Below are 25,010 nucleotides of genomic sequence, written 5' to 3'. Positions count from 1 at the left end.
TGTCCTTCACAGAGAAAGCAATGCATCCACTGTAAAAAGTATCCTGGTAAATGTACAGTAAAAAGAAGAATAAACTACCAAATCAGCTTAGCTTACCTAAATAACCACATTGATAATACAGTGGGTAGAGAAGAAAGCCACATGTTTAATCAGAGTTCATCTTAGGATCATTCACACTAACCTAAATAATATCAAATGTAAGACACCCCAAATCTACATTATATCCAAAATTATTTAAATAATCAAATGTTATGCATCACAAAAGGACTTCTGTAAATGTCCTTGTACTATTTCTTTTTTCCTCCGTTAAAGGAATAGTTCACCCCAAAAAATTGCATTTGCTGAAAATGTACTCGCCCTCAGGTCATTCAAGATGTAGATGAGTTTTTCTTCATCAGAACAAATTTGGTGAAATTTGGCATTGAGTCACTTGCTTGCATGTAAAACTGCAACCAAAACGTTGACTGAGACTTCAGATGAAATGTGGTGAGGAGCTGATGTGAAGAGCTCTTGCTGGGTGCATCAGGGTCTGATCGCAGCATGCTGGTGTTTAGATGCACCTCATACAGACTGTGAAGAGCCGCTCGGAGCAGAGTGTAAACATGAGCGCCGCAGGTAGTGAAACACTGTGGGTTTGTACTTTAATGTCGGGAATTCCTTTGGCTCAGTGAGAATAGAGCAGGAAAAGGAAGCTGTCTGTGCATCATGCTTAAGTTATTTTTGCCCGGTGAGAGCAAGAGTTTGTAGTGTATGGGGACAAGAGGCTCACTTCATCTTGTTTAGTCCTCTGAAGACCTTTTATGAACTCGTATGGGCCTCATAAAGTCAACTGCTGCGTCACAAACTAGAAAAAGAGTCTTGGCACTCTCTTTGACAAGCAATAATGTTTTGTGTCTTGTGTTTCCACTTATGATAATTCTGTTCTCCGTGTAGATTCACCTTTAGATAACCTTTCAGTGTTTTTCTTGTCTTAAAAGTTAATGTGAATTTCCCTCAAACAGTTTGGCAAACCGTGGAAAATTTCCACTGATCATATTTTCATATTTTAATGCTTTAAATTGAGTTAAGTGTATAATAACAAGAATAAAACATCAACTTTGACACGTGGTGCTGTATCTGTGTGAAATTGCCATTGACAAATTGTGTAATATTTGAGCATGCTTGAAGCTACTGAAAGACGTTTTTAATGTTTTTGAATTTTCTGACTTCTCACCAAGGCTGCATTTATTTGATCAAAAATACAGTAAATCAGTAATATATTTGCATATTAAAAATAAATGTTTTCTATTTGAATATATTTTAAAACTCCATTTATTCCTGTGATGCAAAGCTGTATTTTCAGCATCATTACTCCAGTCTTCAGTGTCACATGATCCTTCAGAAATCAAATTGTTATCATCAATGTTGAAAACGGTTGTGCTGCTTAAGATTCTTCAGGAAAACATGATACTTTTTTTTTCTTAAGGATTCTTTGCTGAATAGAATGACCCGCATATTTGAATATTTGAAATAGAAATCTTTTGCAACATTATAAATGTCTTTACTTTTAACTTTTGATCATTGTAATGCATCCTTGCTGAATGCAAATATATAAATGGTATTTTCTTCTATTATGTATAGAATGCTGAAGTTTGCGTTCCAACAATCAAAAACCAGAAAAAAACTGGAACAAAGCAGAAAATACTATTTACAAAAATTTTATGAATGAAACCGTACTCTGTTACTAACGTAACCTCGGTTCTCTCTAGAAGAGGGAACGAGTACTGCGTCTTAGCTAAGATGCTACGGGAAAAGTCTCTTTTCACGAAATATTGAAGCAAAAAATTATCCTTAATTTTGAATTGTTGTAAAGCGCATTTGCAGCAGCACGCAGCCATAGGCGAGACGGCTCGCTCGCTCATTGGCTGCTCTGCGGCAACTGCACAAGCCTATCGAGCGCAGGCTGATGCAACATCAGACCAATCAGACCGCTTCGCGCCCTCCATGCCACTTCCCACCGAAACAGGTGTGGCCTGGCCCTATAAAGGGAGCTCGAAAAGGCTGACTCACCTGATTTATTTCATCACCGAAGCGAACCAGAGTGAATCGTGCGCACGGCAGAGAACGCAGTACTCGTTCCCTCTTCTAGAGAGAACCGAGGTTACGTCAGTAACCGAGTACGTTCTCTTACGAGAGTTCTCTCGTACTGCGTCTTAGCTAAGACGCTACGGGAACCCCATGTAAAACGCTGTGCGCGCAGGGATCACACACCAATAAACCTGGAAGCAACGCCCAGGATTTACAGTGCACAGTCACCTGAGGGACTCACAGAGAGTCCAGAACAGGGGGGGGGGGACACTCCGTCCCATATCTAGCAGCATCCGTAGGCGCGGCAATATGACATCACACAGTCAAGGCAAGGCCTGACCCATGTGGTAACGCGGGTCTTACGCAATACTGCCCATATATACAGCTGCTCAGTCTGTCTAAAGACAGCGGAGCGAGACACATAAGCTCTTAAAGCCCTAACGGGGCAAAGAAGACTTGAGTCTCCATCCTCTCCTGACACCCAAAGGGCAGACAGGGAAATTACCTGAGCCCGAAACGGCGTGTTGAGGGATTTTGGCACATAACCGTGCCTAGGTTTGAGTATGACCCTTGAGTCATTAGGCCCAAACTCCAAGCACGTCGGGCTCACCGAGAGCGCGTGCAAGTCACCCACATGCTTCACTGAAGCGAGAGCCAACAAGAACACTGTCTTGAACGACAGATGCTTGAGGCTAATGGTTCCGATAGGCTCGAAAGGGGAACCTTTCATGGCCTCCAAAACAGTCGAGAGGTCCCATACAGGGACTGACGGAGGTCTGGGAGGATTCAGCCTCCTAGCTCCTCTAAGGAAGCGGATGACCAAATCGTTCCTTCCTATGGACTGACCGAGCGTTGTCTCCGAAAACGCTGCGATAGCCGGCACGTAAACTTTGAGCATGGAGGGGGCTCTGCCCTTATCCAACAGCTCCTGTAGGAAGGAGAGAACCTCCGTCACCTCACAACTAAGGGGTCAACATCCCCGAGCTGTGCACCAGCTGGAGAACACCGACCACTTCGAGGCATACAGCCGTCGTGTCGACGGAGCTCTAGCCTGAGTGATGGTATTTAGCACTCCCACTGAGAGATCATCGGGTAACCGTTGAGCGCCCACACATGGAGAGACCACAACTCCGGTTGAGGGTGCCAAATTGAGCCCCTGGCCTGCGAGAGGAGATCCCTCCTCAGCGGCACTGGCCACGGGGCAGTGTCTGCTAGCTGCATCAAATCTGGAAACCATGGTTGGTCCTTCCAAAGTGGTGCTACAAGCAGTACTGAGCATCTCGTTTCCCTCACCCGTTCTACCACCTGCGGAAGTAGGGAGACGGGGGGGAAAGCATAGAGCGGGCAGCACGGCCACCACCGTGACAGCGCGCTTTCGTTCTGTTTTTTTTTCGTTTCGTTTTTCGCCCTGGCGATTTATGTAGGACACCACAGACATGTTGTCCAAACGGACTAAGACGTGGTGGCCTTTGATTCGGGGACAAAAGCACGTCAGCGCATTCTCCACTGCCAGCATTTCCAGACAGTTGATATGTTGGAGCTTTTCCCGTTCTGACCACAGGCCAAAGGACGGTCTGCCCTCAAGCAGCGCTCCCCATCCCGAAGTGGAGGCGTCTGTCGACACCATCTTCACTCTCGAGGAAGTCCCCAGGCTTACACCTGATTGGTACCAGTCCTTCGCTGTCCAGGGTTTCAGGGCTGTAACACAGCTCTGATTGACCCTGAGACGCAACCGACCGGATATCCACGCTCCGCGCGGTACTCGCGCTTTCAGCCAGAACTGCAGGGGGTGCATGTAGAGCAGGCCCAACTGAAGAACTGGAGATGCTGAGGCCATGAGACCTAGCATCTTCTGAAATGAGAAAAGAGAGCTCGCTGCGCGCTGAATGCCCAACGCGCGCTGTGGCGACAGCCGCGCCGTCATGGAACGTGAGTCCAGAACTATACCCAAAAACAGTATCGTCTGACTGGGGTTCAGCGAACTCTTCGTCCAGTTGACACTGAGACCGAGTTTCTCGAGGTGATCGAGTAAAATGGCCCCGTGTTCCACGAGCTCTGATCGTGATTGAGCAAGAATCAGCCAGTCGTCCAAATAGTTTAGCACTCGCATGCCTCTGAGTCTGAGAGGAGCGAGTGCTGCGTCCATGCACCTCGTAAACGTACGAGGAGCCGTGGACAAGCCGAACGGCAGGACTGTATACTGGTATGTCTGGCCCTCGAAGGCGAATCTCAAGTATCGCCTGTGACGTGACGCTATCTGTATTTGAAAATACGCGTCCTTCAGATCCATCGACATGAACCAGTCCCCTCTGCGAATATGCGCGAGGAGTTTCCTGGTTGTAAGCATTCTGAAACTGTGTTTCACCAATGCCTTGTTCAGCTGTCTTGGATCCAGTATGGGCCTGAGACCCCCATCTTTCTTGGGCACTAGAAAGTATCTGCTGTACAGCCCCCCTTTGCTTTGAGCTTGAGATACAGGCTCCACAGCCCCTTTGCTCAACAGTTTTGATATTTCGGCCCGAAGTAGGTGTGCTACTTCTGTTTTGACCGTAGTTTCGACGCACGCTAAAAAGCGCGGAGGGTGTCGAAAAAACTGTAGCGAGTAGCCTCTCTTTATAATGTCTAGCACCCAATCCGAAACCCCTGGAAGCGCTGACCATGCATCTGCATGAATGGCTAAGGGTTGGATGCGAAGCGCGCTCTGTTGACTGGGCAACGGCGGCGCTTCGATGTGCTGCCACATGGGCGTTATGCCTGTGGCGTTTGAGGCGGGGAGCGCGCTGATCACAGCGGGCAGATCGCTCTTCCTCGACCCCGCCACGGTGCTTAACCGAGTGAGGGAGGGCTGAGTGGGTCCCGTAGGACTCGTGATGTCTGCGAGTAACTGTGGGCTGTAAGCGTGCACATTTACTGCTTTCGACTCGCTATCTGCCTGGGCAGAGCGTACGTGCACGGGTTTCGTTTTTACAGAAACCACGCGCCGTGTGTGACATAGTGTTTGTGGGCACTGAGGAGTGGGCACGTTTACTATGTAGTGCGCGCGATCGATCTGAGTCGATCTTATGGACGCGAGCCCTGTGTGCAGGGCTGTGCTTATATGTGGAGATGGGCACTGAGGAGTTGGCATCGTCACTACATTTATAGCACCATCGGCCATGGCCGGGACACCAGAAATTACACTCTTTTCGGGAAATATCTGGGTAGCCGTGATAACGGCTTTTATGTGCAGGCAAGCGGGCAACTGTGTAGGCTTGCGCGTTGCAGAAAACGCTGAGACAGTCACAATTCCTGGAACTGAAACAGCGGCGCGCTTGGGTGGGAGCTCGGCCACAGCGGAACTTGTACACCGGCGCTTTCCTAGGAGTTCTATGATGACTTCGGGGCTTCCAGCTTCACCGTAATCCTCTGCCGCGTCTCCCGCGGCGAGGGGCGACGGCTGGTAGAGCGAGAACGGGGTCCCGAGCTGCATTGCTGGCGCTGTCGCGATGAAGCAGCTGGAGGCGGGGGGCGTGACTGAGAGCTTTGCGGGGCCGGTCTAGCGCGACTCGCTGCAGAACCGGAGCGCTTCGGCAAGAAGTGCTTAAAAGCTTGCGACACTTTCTGGTCCTCAACGAATCTTTCAACGAACTCGTTGACAGACGATCCGAATAGGCCAGCAGGAGTCAGCGGTGTGTCGAGGAACGCAGCGCGCTCAGACTCTGCCATGTCTGAAAGCGTTAGCCATAAATGTCTCTCAGCCACAGTAGCGGAAGCCATAACCGGTCCCATGGCCTGTGCAGCGGACTTAGTAGCGCGGAGGGAGAGATCCGAAGCGCTCCTCAGATCCGCGAGACGGATAGCTTCAGGTCAGCGAGCGCTGCATGATCCTCACCCAGGCAGGAGACGCAGATGACGTGATGGTCTCCTTCGCTGAGCGGGGCTCTGCACGAGCCGCACGAGGACATCTTTAAAAAGACGCAGCTCTTTTATGAGTGTGTGTCGCAAGGCGAACACACACGAGGATACAGAACAGGATATAGGCGCCGCAACGCGCAGCAGGAACGGCAGTGGAAGGCGGCGTAGGCCAGCGGCTTCAGAAATGGTTCGTCCCGCTGAGATGCTTATCAGTCGGCGCTTGCTTCCTCTCGTGATCCAGCGATGCGTGAGCTTCGCTGAAGAGATGAAAAATCAGGTGAGTCAGCCTTTTCGAGCTCCCTTTATAGGGCTAGGCCACACCCGTTTCGGCAGGAACTGGCATGGAGGGCGCGAAGCACCCTCATTGGTCTGATGTTGCATCAGCCTGCGCTCGATAGGCTTGTGCAGTTGCCGCAGAGCAGCCAATGAGCGAGCGAGCCGTCTCGCCTATGGCTGCGTGCTGCTGCAAATGCGCTTTACAACAATTCAAAATTAAGGATAATTTTTTGCTTCAGTATTTCGTGAAAAGAGACTTTTCCCGTAGCGTCTTAGCTAAGACGCAGTACGAGAGAACTTTCGTAAGAGAACTTTTCATTTCACACCGTGTTTATTAAAAAGTTGTGGATGTATTGTATTATCATACAACAACAGTCACTGCACATACATTTCCAAATCAATTCAAAGCCCTTGAGTGTTCATACAGTGTGAACGACTGACCTGTCCATACATACCTCTGCCCTCTTTGTCAGCATACTACAGGATACACTAAATGACAGGCATTGGTTCTGTGTGTGTAGGACATGACTGCGCGGGACCTCCTCCAGCAGAGGTACACCCTGCCTAATGGAGACACGGCCTGGAGGGCCTCCCCGCTGGTCACTGCTGCTCAGGAGGGCAAGCTGGTGCTGCTGGACGGCATCCACCGCGTCAACCTGGGCACACTGGCTGTGCTCTCCAGGTCAGCCTCAATCCATACTACACTCAATCTAGAGGCTTACACTACAACACGATGTGAACTCATTTTTATCAGCCATAATGCTCCCAGTTCACATATCTGTATTAGTAGCAGTGCTAATAATTCCTATTCTAGTAATAATTAGTTATAATAATTCAAATATTCATTGTATAAATAATGACTACTACTACTAATAATATAAATGAAACAAAAAATAATTATAATTCATAATAAATCAAATTTTCATAATACATTATATATTTTTAATTATGTAAAAGTATTTCTTTTTTTATTAATAGTAGTAGTAGTAAGCTTAAGTTCATTACATCAATAAATTATTATTAGAAGTAAAATAATAATAATTTATTAATATTATGAGCGTTTGAGATTTTAGTACTAGTAGTATTAATAGTAATTTAGTAGTAATTAAAATGTTCATCATGTAAATTACTGCAACTAATAATAATGACAGTAAATAAATAGCAATAGTAGGTGAACAAATTAGTTGATACTGGAAACTTGTTGCATCAAATACATTGGTTAAAATGTTGTGTTTTATGTACCTCTCTTCATGAATTTGTTAACAGATATGCATTTTATATTGAGAACACACTCTTGGTGTGAAAACCGCAGCACTGCTGTTTCTGTGCTTGAGTTTTTGACTTTGGAGCAGATTGCTGGTCATCTGTTTGGAGGTTAATCTGGCCTGTCCACTGTCTCAGGTTGCTGCATGACCGAGAGCTGTCTCTGTATGACGGGACTCGACTACTGAGATGGGACCGTTACCAGACTCTAAAAGACGAACTAAAGCTCACTGACCAGGAGCTACAAGACCGGTAATATTTTCATCAGACAATCACATAATTCTGCTCACCTCAACAATTGAGAGCTAGCCGAAAAAACCTTTAAGTTGGATAAGCACATAATGGCTTGAGGAACTCGTTGATTTATAAATCTTTTTATGTCCGACTGAGGTAATTCTTTTGGGAAGCGTGCCATAGAAATATTAAGTACTTATATGAGACCAGTGTTCTGCTTAGCATCTTAAGAAACCCAGCCAGCACCCGTCACTCCTCATGAGAGCTCCTTCCATCCATCCATCCATCCATGGGTCCCAGTTCCAGCAGCAGATGCAAAGTGTTAACTGTTGCTGTGACTCAGCAGTGTGCCACGATCACAGCACGGGATGGTAATCTCACACTAATCGACACCTGCATGTGTTCGTGGGGGAGATGTGAGAATTCAGCACATTCATAGCAGCCCTCCTTTTTTTATGAACTATCTCTCAGCAGTCAGATGATTATGGCATATCCAGTGTATCTCAGTTGACTTTATTAAAGGGATAAAGTCACTCAAATTATATGCATAAATACATTAAGGGAGATGCTATTGCTCCTCCGTGTTTCTCGTGTTTTTTTTTCTCATTTTCTTCTTACAAACAAATAAAAGATAAAGAAGCCTACCCAACGGCGTCACACAGCTTTTGAGCTCCTCATTTGGACAGCGGCTCACTGTAGATCATGTTGGGCATTTATTTTAATGTACTCTCAAGTTTTCATATAAGCAAACCTTTAGTAAAACCGGTCTATAAAGGTGACATTATGTGCTTTCAGATCACTCAATAAGTCCATTTGTCACGTGCGGTTCTCCGTCTCATTTGACCTAAAGAGGCCGCAGTCCAGAATGCCGAAAGAATAGTGAATGTTCTGCCAGCTCTCAAGCATCTGATGAACAAAGACACTTAAAGGACGTGTTGATTAATTAACTCGAACTATAGAGAGACTCTGCCTCTGGACAACTAACCTTGTGACAGCGAGTCTAGACCGAGCGTCCGTGTCTGTGAGAAACTCTGAGTTACGATGAGATGCATTTCATCCCATGACAATAGCTGCTTTCATCTACAGACCGCAGTAACAGGAAACTGCCCACCCGACGGTCCAGCTCAATTTAATCCGAGGGCTGATTTTATAGGTTTTGTAAGTTAACTCCATGACACTCTCCGTTTATTTCGGTCTGTCTCTACTTGCCTTCAGATGTGTAATTTAAAAGTGGTTGAGACCTTTTATGCCACAGCATACTGTTGCTGTGGTGCATCATCTTGATTTCTTTTTTATGGAGAGTTTTTAAAGTTTTTTTTATAATATAATAACTGAGTATGACTGCTGAATTTCTTTATAGTGTTCAGTATTTTTAGCACTCTTGTGCTTTTTTCAGATCAGGTTATTATTATTACTTCTTCACATTTCAAAACAAAATGAAATCCATGATGGTGGATTCCGAAATTTACATCCTCTCATCATTTACTCGCCTCATACCATTACTTTCTTCTGTGCCATACCAAAGAAGAAACGCATCTTCACTAATTTGTACCGAGAAGTTCATTCAAGTTCATCTATATTATGTTGGGAAGACATTCCATTTAGCACATGAATCCTAAACCTTTTATGAGACATTTATGGTGCCATTGCATTCCTTTTGAAACTCTATAGCCTCAGTCTCCATGCATTGCAATCGCTGAAAAGAGTGACTTGCTTTTCTTCTTTAGTGGTCCACAGGAGAAAGAAAATCATACGTGTATGAAACACCATGAGAAGGAGTTCAACAATCAGTGTGTCTTATTGTCTGTTGGCCGTCCGCAGGGATCAGCAAACAACTTTTCATCATGTCCTACAATTACACAGTCAGTGTAAAAGCTTTTTCACAGGCAGTCCATATCACATGCTTTATAAACTATGATTATAAAGATTATAAAAACTGATCAGGGTTTCCACTGTTTTAAACGTTGATAATATTAAGAAATGTTTCTTGAGCAGCAAATCACAATGATTTCTGAAGGATCATGTGATACCGAAGACTGGAGAAATGATGCTGGAAATTCAGCTTTGCATCACAGGAATAAGTTGCTTTCTAGTCTGTATTAAAATAGAAAATAGGGTTACACTTTATTTTTGATAGTCCACTTTAGACATTCTGCTAACTATGAGTAACCTTGTAACTACACGTCAACTACATATCAACTAATTCTCATTCATTTGCAACTACATATCTACTAACTCTCAGAGTAGACTTTTAGGGTAGGTTTAGGGTTAGTATAAGTTGACTAAGAAAGTGTTAGAAGATATCAAGCAGACAGTCTACTAATACTCTACTAACTGCTAGTTGACATGTAATTGGAAAATTACTTGCTGTTTGTAAAATGTCTAAAGTGGACTATCGAAATAAAGTGTTACCAAAAATAGTTATTTTAAATTGTAATAATAATTCACAATATTACTGTATTACAATATTACATCACAGCTAACCGAAATCCTTGAAATCTCAGTTACAGTTGCACATACTGTATGCAAACTTGGTGCATCACAGTCCAGACGCCCGGCGACTAGATGGTGTGATAATGAAGAATCTCGATCGCTCTCTCGGTGTCAGTGGGTGTATCTATGCATTTCATGCAGTGGGCTTCGCTCTTTATAAATAGACGGAGCTGTCCAGTGGGATTACGTGGCGATGCAGCTCGAGCACAAGTCAGCAATACTATATCAGAGTGCCAGAGATCAGTGAGGGCACGGATCTCGACATGAGCATATCCTATTCACTTTGACAGATGAACGTCATCCTCTTGTTCTCATAGTCATCGGTGATCAGGTGCCTTTGGTTATGCCAGCCTCATGATCATCATAACAAAGACTGTAATGTCTGTGTTCAGGTCGCCTACTCCATTGTTTAATGCCTATTATTTGTATTAAATAAGAAGTGAAACCTGATTGGATATAAATTACAGTCACTTGTGTCTAATGTATGGATTCTTCAGAAGGATACACACACACACACACACACACATATATATATATATATATATATATATATAGAGAGAGAGAGAGAGAGAGAGAGAGAGAGAGAGAGAGAGAGATATTAACCTTTGTGTGAACACTGAAATTCGTTGTTGTTGCTTTGAAGTATTACTCAGAAATTGGGAGGGAGATTGAGCTTGATGGAAATAAGTGACCAGGTCTGATGTTCTCCACAGATCCATCTTCCCAGTCCATCCGTCATTCCGGATCCTCGCTCTAGCGGAGCCGCCTCAGGTCGGGAGCACCTCGCAGCAGTGGCTCGGCCCCGAGATCCTCACCATGTTCCTCTTTCACACCATCAGACCACTGGCCAAGGCTGAGGAAACCGCCGTCATCCAGGGCATGGTCAGTCACATCTTCTTCAGACTGATCGGTTATGTCAGATTCAGTAATCTGTTTGATTTAAATATGCTTACACCCAACATGTTTACAAACTGCATTTTGTGATTTGGATTTGAATCTTGTATACACATTATTTTTATAACAGATCCCAAATGTCCCCAATGAAGCAGTGGAGCAGCTGCAACACCTGACTCACAGTCTGAGAAAATCCAACGATCCAACGGTGAGCTTTCCAGTTTGAGCTCCCTAAAACCCTTGAAGAACAAATGGATCCCTTCAGCACTTACACAGCAAGGAGAGAGTGTGACTCCAGTGGTCCCCGAGCAGGCTCATATAGAGAGACTGGAGGTTCCTGCAATCTTACCAGTGGCTTATCAGCTCAGGGTTCCTGTGTAGACAACACAACATAGGTTTTCTTGTTTAGAAATTGCTTAGTCTACTGCTTACTGGTGTTTAAGTTAGCTCTGTCCTACAAACCTTAAATATGTAATGAAGCGTTTCCCCTCTTTTACAGCAGCCTTGGTTAATATTTTTCCATTAAAGGGATTTATTTTTTTAATTCTTAAAGGGATACTCCATGCAAATATGAAAACTAATTTACTGTCCTAAATATAATCTAAATGTACAAAACTTCCAAAGGTGGCGCTTTAAAAACCACACTAATTAAAAACAATGTTAATCTTAAACACACTTTTCCCCACAAACATGTCAATTCGCGTTAAGTTACATTTTTATATTCATGTTTTGTTTTGTTTGCTTCGGTTTTTGTTTGTTGTGTTTTTGCTTTTACTATTGGTGAGATGAAAAGTAATTGTTGTTTTGTTTTGTTTTCTTTGTTTTTGTTTTGTTTTTTTGTCGTTTTGCTTTGCTTTTGGTGAGATTAAAATGTAATGTTTTGTGTTTTGTTTGTTTAGTTTTTTTTGTGCTTTTGGTGAGATAAAATGTTAATGTTGTTTTGTGTTGTTTTTTTTGTTGTTTTTGCTTTGCTTTTGGTGAGATGAAAAGTAAATGATTTGTTTTGTTTGCTTTGTTTTTGTTTATTTTTTTTATATTTTTTTTTTGCTTTGCTTGTGTCTAGATAAAAAGTAAATGTTTAGTGTTTTGTTTGCTTTGCTTTGTTTTTTGCTTTGTTTTGCTTTCCTTTGCGTGTCTTTTGGCGAGGTGAAAAGTAAATGTTGTTTTGTGTTTCTGTGCTGTGTTCAGGCCCTGTCCCTTGCTTCTTCATTGTCCACCAGGCAGCTGCTGAGAATCTGTCGACGTCTTTCTCAGTATCCAGAGGAGAGTGTTGCTCACGCTGTGAACAAAGCCTGTCTGTCCAGGTAGACAAACTCAAACGCATTCATACATGTCTCAAAGCCACCACTCCACAATCTAAATAACATTTAAAAATAAAATATTCACAAACTATTTTAAACTCTGCACATGCAAGGCTGTTACTGACCAATGGCAAACATGAAACTTGTTCAAAATCAGGGATTTATTTCTCATGCTGCTAGTGAAGCTATGCCTGAGATACTTATTTTCTTTTTTTTTTTTGCTTGAGAAGTTCAGAAAGACTGGGAAAAGTTGATTTGGAATTATTTTAGTTATGTCATTTTTTTTCTTGTATTTGTAGGTTTCTGCCCAGCCTGGCTCGCTCAGCTCTTCAGAAGAGTCTGGTGAACTGCTCAATCGAGGATCAGCCTGACCCAGCATCAGAACAGAGCCATCTCTACACCTGTGAGCTACACAGACAAACTCTTATCACTGTTCATGACAATTTCAATTGGATTGGACAACAGGACGTTGAGCATTTCAACAGGAATTTCAGAAAACTAACACATCTATCAAATTCTGCTATGCAGCTCCACAAAATGTCCACCATTGCCTGAATCTGAATTTAAATCTGGATTCAATATTGATGTGTGGCTCCATTTTTATGACTTTTTGGCAAGTTGGATCATTTTGGAAAATGAAGTGTTCCTCCAACATTGTTAGGTTATGAACCGATATTAGAAATTAAAGATATTCAATATAATTATTATAAAATATATGAAAATTTGTATAGGCTGCATTTCAAACATTAATTATAATTATAATGTTTCTCAAAATACTTTATTAGTTATATGTGGGATCACAAGATTGAGTGATTCATTGCTGATAAATTAAATGTATTATTTGAACTACTTAGCAGTTAAACAAATTATTTGAATTTGATTCATTCCATTTAATTCTTCTTCCATTTAATTCGTTTTACACTTCTGCATCCTGCTGAATTCAAAAAGTCATTCTTAATTCTGGCTCCGACTACTTCAGTGATTCCTCTGTAATTTTAGCCTGCACTGATATTTTTGTCCCATTTTGTAAGAAAATCTGTAAGAGACTTAGATTTCAGACGTACAGTACTACGTGGTGTCTGAAAAGTGGCTAGGCTGAATAAGTCATATTTGTCTGGTAAAATATCTTTTTTAAGAATCTCTCACTTTTTCTTTTCAATTTTGCTCTCCCCTGTTAGGCACAGTAAAAGATGGACTTCTGACCATAGGGAACGTCTCGGTCCCTGTGTACAGCCCTGATGAAAAGATGAAGGTCCCGGATGTGCTCTTTTATGAGAATGTTCAGGTGAGCTCCTTATCTGCCCATTACTAGAGAGAAACATTGCCCTCTTCTCTGCAACCCACAGAAGACATGGGGCCACAGAGCACAATCCCTTTAGCCAGCACTACTAATTTAAACGAATAGAATTCGGTCATCAGTTTTACTCCTTCATGAATGTAAAAACCTCTATGACTTTATTTCTTAATGATAGAAATTGTGAATTATTACTTTAATGCACCAAGGCAAGAAAGTAGGCAAATATTAATAAAAACTATTAAAAAAAATAAATAAATAAAAATAAACACTTGACTTGAAGTTACCTTGAACAGGTACATGTACAACAAAATCATGTGAACAAAATTATAAATGCAACACTTTTGTTTTTGCTCCAATTTTTCATGAGCTGAACTCAAAGATCTAAGACTTTTTCTATGTACAGAAAAAGAGAAGTGAGAAGTGCTCACGAACAGAGATTTAGACAGATCTGTGAACAATATTTGAGAGAAATAGGCCTTTTGTGGGCATAGAAAAAGTCTTAGATCTTTGTGTTCAGCTCATGGAAAATTGGAGCAAAAACAAAAGTGTTGCGTTTATAATTTTGTTCAGTGTGTATTCCAATAGAAAATAGTTCATTACAATTTTTAGAATATTTCAAAGCATTACTAAAATTACATAAATGCAGCCTTAGTGAGCATTAGACTTCTTTCAGAAACATTTCAAATATTTTACTGACCCCAAAACTTTGAATGATAGTATTTAAAAAAATATCTGTTTAGCGTTATATCATACAGTAATAACAAAATATAAAATGTTGCCAATAGTAACATTCAGCATTGCTGCCACTGTATGTGTGGCATTTGGTCTCATCAGTTCCTCAGAGATGTGAGGAGAGAACGAGGGATGACCCAGTTATTCCTCCCTCACTGCCACCTCTCTCCTCCCTTCAGAGGCTCAGAAAGAGGTGGAGGAAAAATGAGTTACTCTTGTCCCACTTTTCCATGACCTGCTTTTTGTCATTCGAGCACTAGGAGGAGAAGTGCAGTAGTCCACTGAGGCGGAAATGAGGACACGTCCCCCCAAATATCGCAAACACTTGCATCCGCTAGCCTCACTTTTGTTGTATAATGCGTGTTTGCAGCAAACAGCATCATCCCTATGTGTCCTTATCACATTGAAAAAGCACTTTGTGCCTTTGCAGCCACGTAAACAGAAAATTAAATTCCTTGTGTCATATCCGGACCACAATTCATTTCTAGTCTCACTTATCTATTCATCTTTTGTGTGTCTGTAAAATGTAGGTGACCCTCTCAGATATAATTGATGCCTTACTTGAGTGTTTTCATGTTTTACTGCTGGAGCAGTCTGAGATAGATCCGGTCACATGACATACAGTGGACCGTAAAATTCTGGGGCCACTTTGTTAAAAAGCTGACTTTTTAATGTTAAATATTTTTTGCAAATGTTTCATTTCTTCAGTACAAATTATATTGCCATAACATAAATGGAATTATTATTTAATCAATAACACCTTTTAGCCTAAATTACACCAGCACTTCTGCTGTATATTCTGCTTTCTATTCTAGAAAGTCTATTCAGAGAGTCACACGATCAATGTCAGATTACATTATCAAAGTAGGATTTCTTTCTTTCTTTTTTTTCTTTCTTTTTTTTTTTTTTGAAATTAAGCAATGTATTCTGCATTATGCATTAAATTGAAAAAAAAAAGTGTTTGCAGCGCAGCTGTTAAGAAGCTCAACATTGATGATAATAAGAAATGTTTCTTAAGCAGCAAATCAGAATATCATAATGATTTCTGAAGAATCCTGTGATACTGAAGACTGGAATAATGTTGCTGAAAAGCTTTAAATTGCGGCTTTAAATTACAGGATTAAATTACATTTTAAAATATATTCAAATCTAAACAGTTCTTTTAAATTGCACAAATATTCCACAATATTACAGGATTGACTGGATTTTTGATCAGTTAAATGCAGCATTGATATGCTAAAGAGACGTCTTTCAAAAACAATTAAAAAATCTTTCCGGTCCCGAACTTTTGAACAGTAGCTTATTTATTTATTTTTATTAGTGACTTAACAATACCTTTAATAACTATATCTTTGTAACCCACTGTGTTTTGTACTGCTGTCATTATAAAATATGTTTTGCCTGTTTGTTCACAGCACATGATGGTCATGCAGGACATGCTGAAAGACTTCCTGTTGGGGGAACACCTGCTTCTTGTGGGGAACCAGGTAAATGAGGATTCCCATCCTCAGGACGGAAGTCTGCAGAGATGTCTGAGAGCAGAGCAGACACGCAGTACACTAGCCCTGAGTGCTGTATTTGTAATGCATCGGCCCACCAGCTACAGGGTGAACTAGAGCTCAGTGTGCCGTACGGTGCCCAGATTGGGCGCCCTGACTGCTGTCACTTCAGAGTTAAGATGGATAGACTGATTGATGCACAGAACCAATGAGACTGTGCTAGACATACAAAATGAAATAAGAGACCTGTGAATACATGCTTTAATGTGTATACACTACTGTTCAAATGTTTGTTCAGAAATTATTCTGTTATTATTATAAATGTTGAAAATAGCCATGTGGTCCAATATTTTTGTGGGAACTGTGATGTAGAAATCAGTTTATTGCATCTTTGTTGAATAAAAATACTGATTTCTTTAAAAACAAATCTTACTGACCCAAACTTTTGAACGGTAGTGTACATCTAACACTTTTCAGTTTTTGTCTCTGTAGCGATGCTTGAACTGACATGACAAACTCTGACTTTGGACAGAGACCTTATACTTTTGATGAAAATAGGAAAACTTTGCTGGCACTTTATGCATTGTTTCGACCCCATATTATTTTTATTCTTTTGTGAAAAACAAAAGAGATTTTGGAGAATATCTGAGCTGCTTCTTTTTTTTTTTATCAAACAAAAGAGGATGGAAATGTATGCTTCTAAGGATAACAGTATTGATGTGTCTTGACACGTGAGCTCTGAACATGGGACTGCAGGGTTCCTACACAGTTTGGAAAAGTATGGAATTTGATTTTAGTCATTTCCAAGTCGGGAAATGTATGGAAAAAAATAAAGCTGGATATGGAATAACAGTTGCATTTACAGACTTTTGCCCCCATTTCGTTTTCTATAGTAGAAAGTTATAAACTTAATGAAAATAAATGTATCATACAAGAAGTGTGTTTTCATGGCAGCTGTTTAATGATTCTTTATTGACTGTCAAATACATCTGAATTAATCCAAGGTGCACTTTTTCATTATGCAGATATGCAGGTTATATTGCAAGTCTTTTTTTTCTCAGTATATTCTTAGCATCATTTTACAGAGCCTCTAAAAGGACCAATGCAAAAATAAAAAATAAACAGTAAGATGACAGTGACACGCAAAGGAAATGTGTTGCGAGTAAAATATTCCCGTTTGCATATGAACGGATTCTCTAGTGCATGAAAAACTTCCTTGTATGCATGCAAAAGTCTACAAGAAAAACAATGAAGAAATCCTGAGAAAACTAAAATATGTACTCACGACTTTGCTGTGTACCAAATATAAAGCTGAAAATAATGCACCATTTTGCTTAATATGGTCTGAAAATCTACTGAGATGTTTGTAAATTTCAGTCTGGAAAAGAATGGAATTTTGAAATGGAAACTGTGTTGGAACCCTGTAAATGATGTCAAACCTAATAAAGCATGTCTAAAGGAGTTTTTAACTTAAACATATAAATGAAATATGAGAATAAAAGAGAATTAAATTAAAGAATCCCAATAAAAGTTAATTTAATAAACCCATGTGAAATTATTATAATTTCACCCGTACTAATTTCAGTTACTCTCACAAAGCTGTCCTGTGGCTTTAGAAGACTTGAAATATAGTGCATGACTCATTTGGACTACTTTTATATTTAATGGTGCTGTTTATTAATTTATTTACTTTTATTTTTTTGGAACATTAGGGTATAAATCACCACCCACTTCCACATACTCTAATATTCTGCTTACCATCTATCTCTCTTTGTTTTTACTGAAAGAAAATAATACAGGGTCAGAATGACATGAGGACTAAATGATGACGCATTACTTTTATTTGAAGGCAATCTATTTCTGATCTGTGTTCTTACTTTGTTCACAGGGCGTTGGGAAAAACAAGATTGTTGATCGCTTCTTGCATCTCATGAACAGACCGAGAGAATATCTTCAGCTTCACAGGTAAAGGTCCCTTGAGTTCTCCTCAAAAAGCCTTCTCAGAGAGGAAGACCTATTAACAGAAACTAGAACTCATTTAGAATTTCATAACACTAGAAATTCAATTAGAACCTGCTCACACCGGAAATGGCCCATATCCGCTGACATCACATGCACCTTTTCATCATTGGTGAATAACTGAGTAATGTATCCTCTTTCTATATAAGTAGTACACAGAAAAAAAGAGAAGACCCCTTTATTCATCAGAGCGATAAACACCTGGACACAGATGCATCATACAAGTGTTTTCTGTTAGGAGGTGAAGCTTCCTTTTGCAGACTCACCAAATGCTTGAAATAAAAAGATCTCTCTTAGGCACGAGTGAGCTATTTTAATCCTGTTAAATTAGGACACCTGTCGACGGGGCATTGGGGAACTTTTTACTGTTGTACTTTTGCCTTTGAAGAACTACAGTTAAAGGAGTAGTTCTCCTTTTACATTTTGCCACCCTTAACCTTGTTCCAACTCCGTTATTATAGTTTTTTCTTCTGTGAATCATAAAAGTAGATGTCTTCTTTTGACAATCCCTCTTAATAAAGTGTTAAATTTAGCAGAAAATTTTCAAAAAGCTGTAGTTTTATTTCTGTCCTCATCCGGTCTTAATTTTTCGAAATTGAGATTTATACATCAGCTGAAAGCTGAATACACGCACTTTCCATTTATATATGGTTTATTGGTTTGGACAATATTTGGCCAAGATACAACTATTTAAAAATCTGGAATCTGAGGGTGCAAAAAAATTTAAATACTGAGAAAATCGTCTTTGAAGTTGTCTAAATAAATTCTTAGCAAAGCATATTACTAATCAAAAAATAAGTTTTGATATATTTACGGTAGGAAATTTACAAAATATCTTCATGGAATATGATCTTTATTTAATATCCTAATGATTTTTCACATAAAAGAAGAAAAATACGACAGCAACTTAAGGTTTTATGCTTCAGGGTCACATTTGTTCTTTGTGAGTGCAGTCTGAGTTTTTTTTTTAAATATATATATATATATATTTTTTTAATATTAATATATATATATATATTTAACACAAACGACTGGAAAAGTCATGGAAACTAATGTCACTGTGTCTAACCCATCTATAAGGTGCAATGGTGGATGTCATCTTGAAAGTTTCTTCTTGAAAGTTAAACCAAAGTCAAGTTCGCAAGCATTATGGCCTGGTTAGCGATTATGGAAGTCTTAAATTAGCCTAAAGTAATCACTTCAGGGATTCTCCCTTCCTCTACACCCACAGAGATATGTGTCACATTTCAAATGTCCGCACAGGAACTCGAGAGCGCTCTGTCCATCACACTGAATTTAGGTCAGTTTACTTTAAAATTCTATAGGACCCAAAAGCATGAATCCACAAATCATCTCACTCTCTAGAGAAATGAGCAATGATTTAACTGTGAAAGGAGTCTCCATTTACTATACACGTGTGATGTTTCATGACAAACGCAGTTTACGCTCTGATCTTTTATGCTTCAACAGAGACACAACAGTCCAGACTTTAACGCTGCAGCCCTCTGTGAGAGATGGCATCATCGTCTATGAAGACTCTCCATTGGTCAGTATTCACCTCTGACATCATATCTCTGTGTTTTAAATATAGTGAGCTTTAAACACAGACATGTCAGACAGTCAACTTTAAAGAGTCTTTCTTCTAAAACGGAGGGTTTCAAACTTTTTGATGTCATGGACTCCCAAATATAACACTGCCTTGTTAGGGACCCTCTTCCTGAAATATAAAGACAACTTTTATGTATAAACACCCATTTACATTGTGTATATTAGTGAAATGTGTGGTGGTGTGATATTATAAAAACAACTAAATTAAAGTAATAATTAGCTTTTATATTGTCATTGTTGTTCAAATATATTTCTCCCATTCACACTAATACAAGTGAACCGTCTTATATATGCAGTCTGTTCTACGAACTCGTCAGAGGAGGCAATCCCAGAATGCATTGCAACATATTTTTTATTCAAATAAACACTTGAGTATGAAGTTGTTAGCTCAACGACACACTAAAAGTGCGGTCACATTTAAAGCTGCTTGCTGAAATTTCCAATAGGAATTTGTGCAATTGGTGTTTTCACACAAGGACGAAAAAGTTGCACATGCAAATTCAACTCAGTTGGTTTGCAAGTGTATTATAGATTATGCTACTGGCAATAGACAGTGGACCTTTTTTCTACTGACTTTAACACAGAACTCTACTGGAATGTCATACATCTATTTGTATGACAACATGCAGTTGAGGTTTCATTCCCCTTATATTCAGACTGTAGAAATAAAGTGGTTAAAATTCCGAATTTCGAATTTTTTGTCCATATGTGACCCAGATCTGGGATTTTTTTCACCTTCATAATAGTTTGAATGCACCAAACACATGGAATCTGATCTTTTCGATTCTGATTTGGGCCACTTTCTTATGTGGTACTAAATCAGATACAGGTCTGATGTTTTGAAATGTGACCTGAACGGTATTTTGGTAATGCATGCAATTTTTACATCACTCTAAATCGACATCAGTCACAATTCTGCATTGATGGGAGTAACTCCAAAAAATGTTTAATACATACACGGTATGTAATAGGGATGTGCACGGATAGTCGAACATTCGAATATTCGTTCTGCTCTAATTATTCGATAAATAAAAATATTCGAATTTCGCAAAAAAAAAAAAAAGTTCACAATAAAACCTAATTTGGTCACTTTCTGTGATTCCCCACGGCATATTTGAAGGTGTATGCAAGCAAAAAATAATTAATGAATGATTAAGGGGCCATTCACACATCGCGCCTTAATAAGGCATGGAAAAGGCTATGCGCGCCGCTTTCTCCTTCTTTCCAAAGCGCTCGGGCAGAAGCGCTCCTGAGGCGACGCGTTCTCTCCATGAAGACGGAAATTTCAGCAAAGGATAAATGGATTTGCAGCACAAAAAAATCGCTTTCAGTAGCTCTGCTACTAAATTTATTTCAAAATGGCAATCCATATACGGCTATGATCAGCTGTTCCTTCATCTTGGCTGAGCTTTCAGCGACCGCGTCGCTTCCATTATGAGCGCGCATACCGCGCGCCTACATTGGAAATAACGAACTTGAGCATGCAAAAGACGCGATATGTGAACGCCCCCTAAAAGAACTGCGGTCTTCTACAGTACTTCACATATGCCGTGGAGAATCACAGAAAGTTATCCAAGAACATTGTTGCAGCATCTCTCAAGCAACGAATAAACACTGCTAACTTGGAGAATGCAGTGAAAACTCCTCTTCTCGCGTCTGCCCTAGACCCTCGGCACAAACATCTCAGGTTTCTTGATGAAAACATGAGAGAAGTAAGAAAAAAAAAACTTTTTTGAACATTATCAGAACATTTTCCTTGATGCGAGTGGTGCGGATGCAGTCGCCACGATGAAGAAGATGCAATGCCCACTCGTCGGAGAAGGCTGAGCCAGTTTTTCAGCGATGATTACAGAGAGTCCAGCCGAGACGAGTGGGAACAGTTCTTGCTGGAGCCATGTATTCCACCAGATGAGGATCCCATTCAGTGGTGAAACCAAAACACGAAGCGCTTCACAAAACGTATTCGCTTAGCACACCGTTATTTGTGAGTCCCGACAACGTCTGTGCCGTCAGAGCGCGTTTTCTCCGTGGCCGGCCTTATTGTTAACAGACTAAGGAGCCGACTTTCCCCCGATCATGTTTACATGCCCGTATTTCTTAACAAGAACATTTGAAACAATAGAAAAAAAGAAAAAAAGATTTGCTGACAGTTTAAAAGTTAAGTGTAAGCTACATTCTGTACAATAGCCTAATTGCTGCAGGCTGCTTTACGTTTTTTCTTTGTTCACTTTTTTTTTTTTTGCTTTTAATCTGTACTTTTGTATGTTTGCACGCATTGTTAAAGGTTTTCAGCTACAAAACACGATGTGTAATGTTCAAGCTTATTGTAAGCTTGTTCAAAATGACGAAAACAAATGTTGCTGAAAAATAACGTCTGACTCATTAAACTTAATTTAAATAAACGAATATTCGAATATTCGTTTTTTGTGAGCTCAAATATTCGAATGTGATATTTGTGGAAAACGCCCATCCCTAGTATGTAATAATACACGGTATTCCTTTGGTGACTCCGTTAAAGGAGTCATATGATTCAAGTTTAGCTTTCTTTTTGGAGTGATACAAGCTGTTCGTGAATAGATAAGATCCTTAAAGTTGCAAAGACTAAAGTCTCAAACCCAAAGAGATATTCCTTATAAGAGTTAAGACTCATTCACACCCTCCTAAAATGCCTTGTATTAACACGACCCCACATGTCTACATCACGGTGTGGGAAGTTTGGCATAACAACGCCCCCAAATGTTCACGCAAAGAAAGAATGCTTACAAACACACATGTAAACATTGACATCGGTGGCTTTCCATATGACAGCATGCTGCATGCTTTCTTTTGTCTTTTTGTTTGTTGTTGTTGTTGTTTTTCAATCATACAAGACACTTCAGGACTGTGATCAGTTCACACTCAAATCTGATACCGCCCACATTACAAAGCATAATGTCATCGGCCAAACAAAAATATAAGCTTCACTACCTCAGTGGCTCTGAGTGTCCTGTGATCTCCTGGAAATCAGTCATGTGAAGAGTAAACTTTGCATAGTGATATTTATACATCTATCAGCAGATGGTCCAGACCGAGGACAAACACATTGCCAGCTCACACCCAGAGGACGCCCCGGCACAGATGAGGGAAAAAGCGTTAAAAATTAATGAATGACCTCGAGGACAGTGTGTTATAATCCTCCACGCCGCTAGTTTCTGAAGTCAGCCTGTTGTTTTGTTAGCGTGATGGTGCCATTTAGATGAGTTGCTTGTGAAGCAGGGTCGAGGGTGATCTCTACAAAAGGCTTTTAACGATGTCTCTGCTCGATACAAGGTGGAGGGAGATGAAAAGCAGACTGTGACTCGGAGTTTGGCCCCTCAATTAGCACCCAGCGGTAGCTCTCAGGGTATAAATAGTCTTTAGGCTTTGAAGCCCTTTCTGATGCCTCATCTGATATCAGTGCCTCCAAATGGTCATGCATTTTGCTGGGCTGATGGATAAAAGCAACAATAAAACACCCCTCGTTCTCCGCAAACCACCTTTCAGCTGTGGGTTGTAAATAACAGACACTAATGTCACCTACTTGTCAGAGGTGATGAAAACAAGCTGAACGCAGCGGATATAATCTTCAGCTCTCCATTAACTTTGATCCTCTTTGCTGTTTTGGAACAAAGATGATCTGGAGATGGAGTGCAATGGTTCAAATATGGCAACAGGAAAGCGTTGAAACCAAACAGTTGTGCTCGACATTTGTAAAACTCGCCTATTCAGGATGGGAAAGTTTTGTGACCTCATGATTCAGATTGAATTAAATTCAGTAAGTTTCAGTCTGATTCCATTCAGTTCATCAACATTTTTTGCAACATTAAAGGAGTTAACGTGAATCATGGCCAAATTAAATGTAAAGATTTTACTTAAAGCATTTTAGCTTAGGCTGCTTGTCGCAAAACGTTGGTTGTCTTTAAGATGTTAAACAATTGTACAGTTGTTTTTACATCCAATACGTTACCCAATCAAAATAGGTGTAATTTACATATAAAAATCTTAAAGGTACACTACCATTCAAAAGTCTACATTTATTTTGTCAAATATACAGGAAAAAAAGCTATAAAATTGCTATTAAAATTTAAAATAGCTGTTACTCTAATTGAATATATTGCAAAATGTAATTTATTCCTGTGATGTTAACCTGAATTTTCAGCATAATTTCTCCAATCTTCAGTGTCACATGATCTGCTGATCATGCTGATTTACTGCTCTAAAAAAATCTTATTATTATCAGTTTAACCATGATACATTTTTTTCCAAGATGCTTTTTTGTATAGAAAGTAAACAATATATATTTATATTTATTTATTTATTTATTTATTTATTTATTTATTTATTTATTTATTTATTTATTTTTGAAGTATGTTATCTATTTAGTGCATCCTTGCTAAATAAAAGTATTACTTGAAAAAGAAAATCGCACTGACCTGAATCTGTACTGTATAGCAGTTGCCGGAAGATAAAAAATGGTTAGAACTACATTATACCTATTTTTGGTGAAAGAAACGTTGCCAAACCTCCATGAATTTGATGGATGAATGAAGAAATGGAATAAAATTGTGCTCCTGTCTGTTGTTCTAAAGGTTAAAGCTGTGAAGATGGGACATATCCTGGTAATAGATGAAGCTGATAAAGCCCCCACAAATGTCACCTGTATCCTGAAGACACTGGTGGAGAGTGGAGAGATGATCCTGGCAGATGGAAGAAGAATAGTGTCAGGTGAAATGGACAGAGAGGACCAAACGCATTCCATGTCACAAACCCATAACCGACAGTCTTTAAAACCGGAATCCTTCTTTGATTTCCACAGATCCACTGGAAGCAGCCGGAAGGCCTAATGCCATTCCCATGCATCCAGACTTCCGCATGATTGTTTTAGCAAACCGCCCTGGCTTTCCGTTTTTGGGGAATGACTTCTTCGGAGCACTTGGTAAGACCATGAATGGCCAATCAGAATCAAGGATCCCAGAAAGCGATGTAATACAATTACAATAATTATGGAATACTGTTTCTTTTTTTGATGATTTAACGATTTACTCTTTCAGGGGACATATTTAGCTGCCATGCAGTGGACAACCCCAAGCCTCAGGCTGAGTTTGCCATGCTGAAGCAATATGGGCCTGATGTTCCTGATGCAATCCTCCAGAAACTGGTGGCTGCCTTCGGAGAGCTCCGGGCTATGGCTGACCAGGGAACAATCACCTACCCCTACTCTACACGAGAAGTGGTCAACATTGTAAAACACCTGCAGGTAATGACCTGATAGGTCAACAGTCAGGTCAAATCCCCACAATACATTAAACCCTCTTGGTTTAAGGGTGTTCCCTCCTTTTAAAAATTCAGGCTTTGTGTCGGTCATGAACTGCGTGTTGTTTAATAGATGAGGGTGAGTGACCCTATGTCTGAGAT

General features: G+C 40.3%; 1 protein-coding gene across 3 annotated transcripts in view; it reads left to right on the top strand.

The window, feature by feature from the left end:
• The window catches only part of LOC132152707 (von Willebrand factor A domain-containing protein 8), an 80,714-nt gene that overhangs the window by 10,998 nt on the left and 44,706 nt on the right, over positions 1-25,010 (top strand). For 2 of the 3 annotated variants that reach the window (XM_059561529.1, XM_059561530.1), the window contains exons 13-25: positions 6,759-6,919; positions 7,639-7,752; positions 10,941-11,109; positions 11,252-11,329; positions 12,310-12,425; positions 12,722-12,825; positions 13,601-13,707; positions 15,867-15,938; positions 17,839-17,915; positions 19,440-19,515; positions 24,185-24,320; positions 24,412-24,531; positions 24,647-24,852. In XM_059561529.1, coding sequence (XP_059417512.1) covers positions 6,759-6,919; positions 7,639-7,752; positions 10,941-11,109; positions 11,252-11,329; positions 12,310-12,425; positions 12,722-12,825; positions 13,601-13,707; positions 15,867-15,938; positions 17,839-17,915; positions 19,440-19,515; positions 24,185-24,320; positions 24,412-24,531; positions 24,647-24,852 — 1,536 coding nt within the window. The remainder of the gene's footprint in view (positions 1-6,758; positions 6,920-7,638; positions 7,753-10,940; positions 11,110-11,251; positions 11,330-12,309; positions 12,426-12,721; positions 12,826-13,600; positions 13,708-15,866; positions 15,939-17,838; positions 17,916-19,439; positions 19,516-24,184; positions 24,321-24,411; positions 24,532-24,646; positions 24,853-25,010) is intronic. The other variant, XM_059561531.1, reaches the window with a different exon arrangement.

Source organism: Carassius carassius, chromosome 11 (assembly GCF_963082965.1).
Source record: "Carassius carassius chromosome 11, fCarCar2.1, whole genome shotgun sequence".
Lineage (NCBI taxonomy): Eukaryota > Metazoa > Chordata > Actinopteri > Cypriniformes > Cyprinidae > Carassius > Carassius carassius.
Note: the sequence above shows the minus strand (reverse complement) of the source record. Positions and strands in the feature narration are given on the sequence as shown.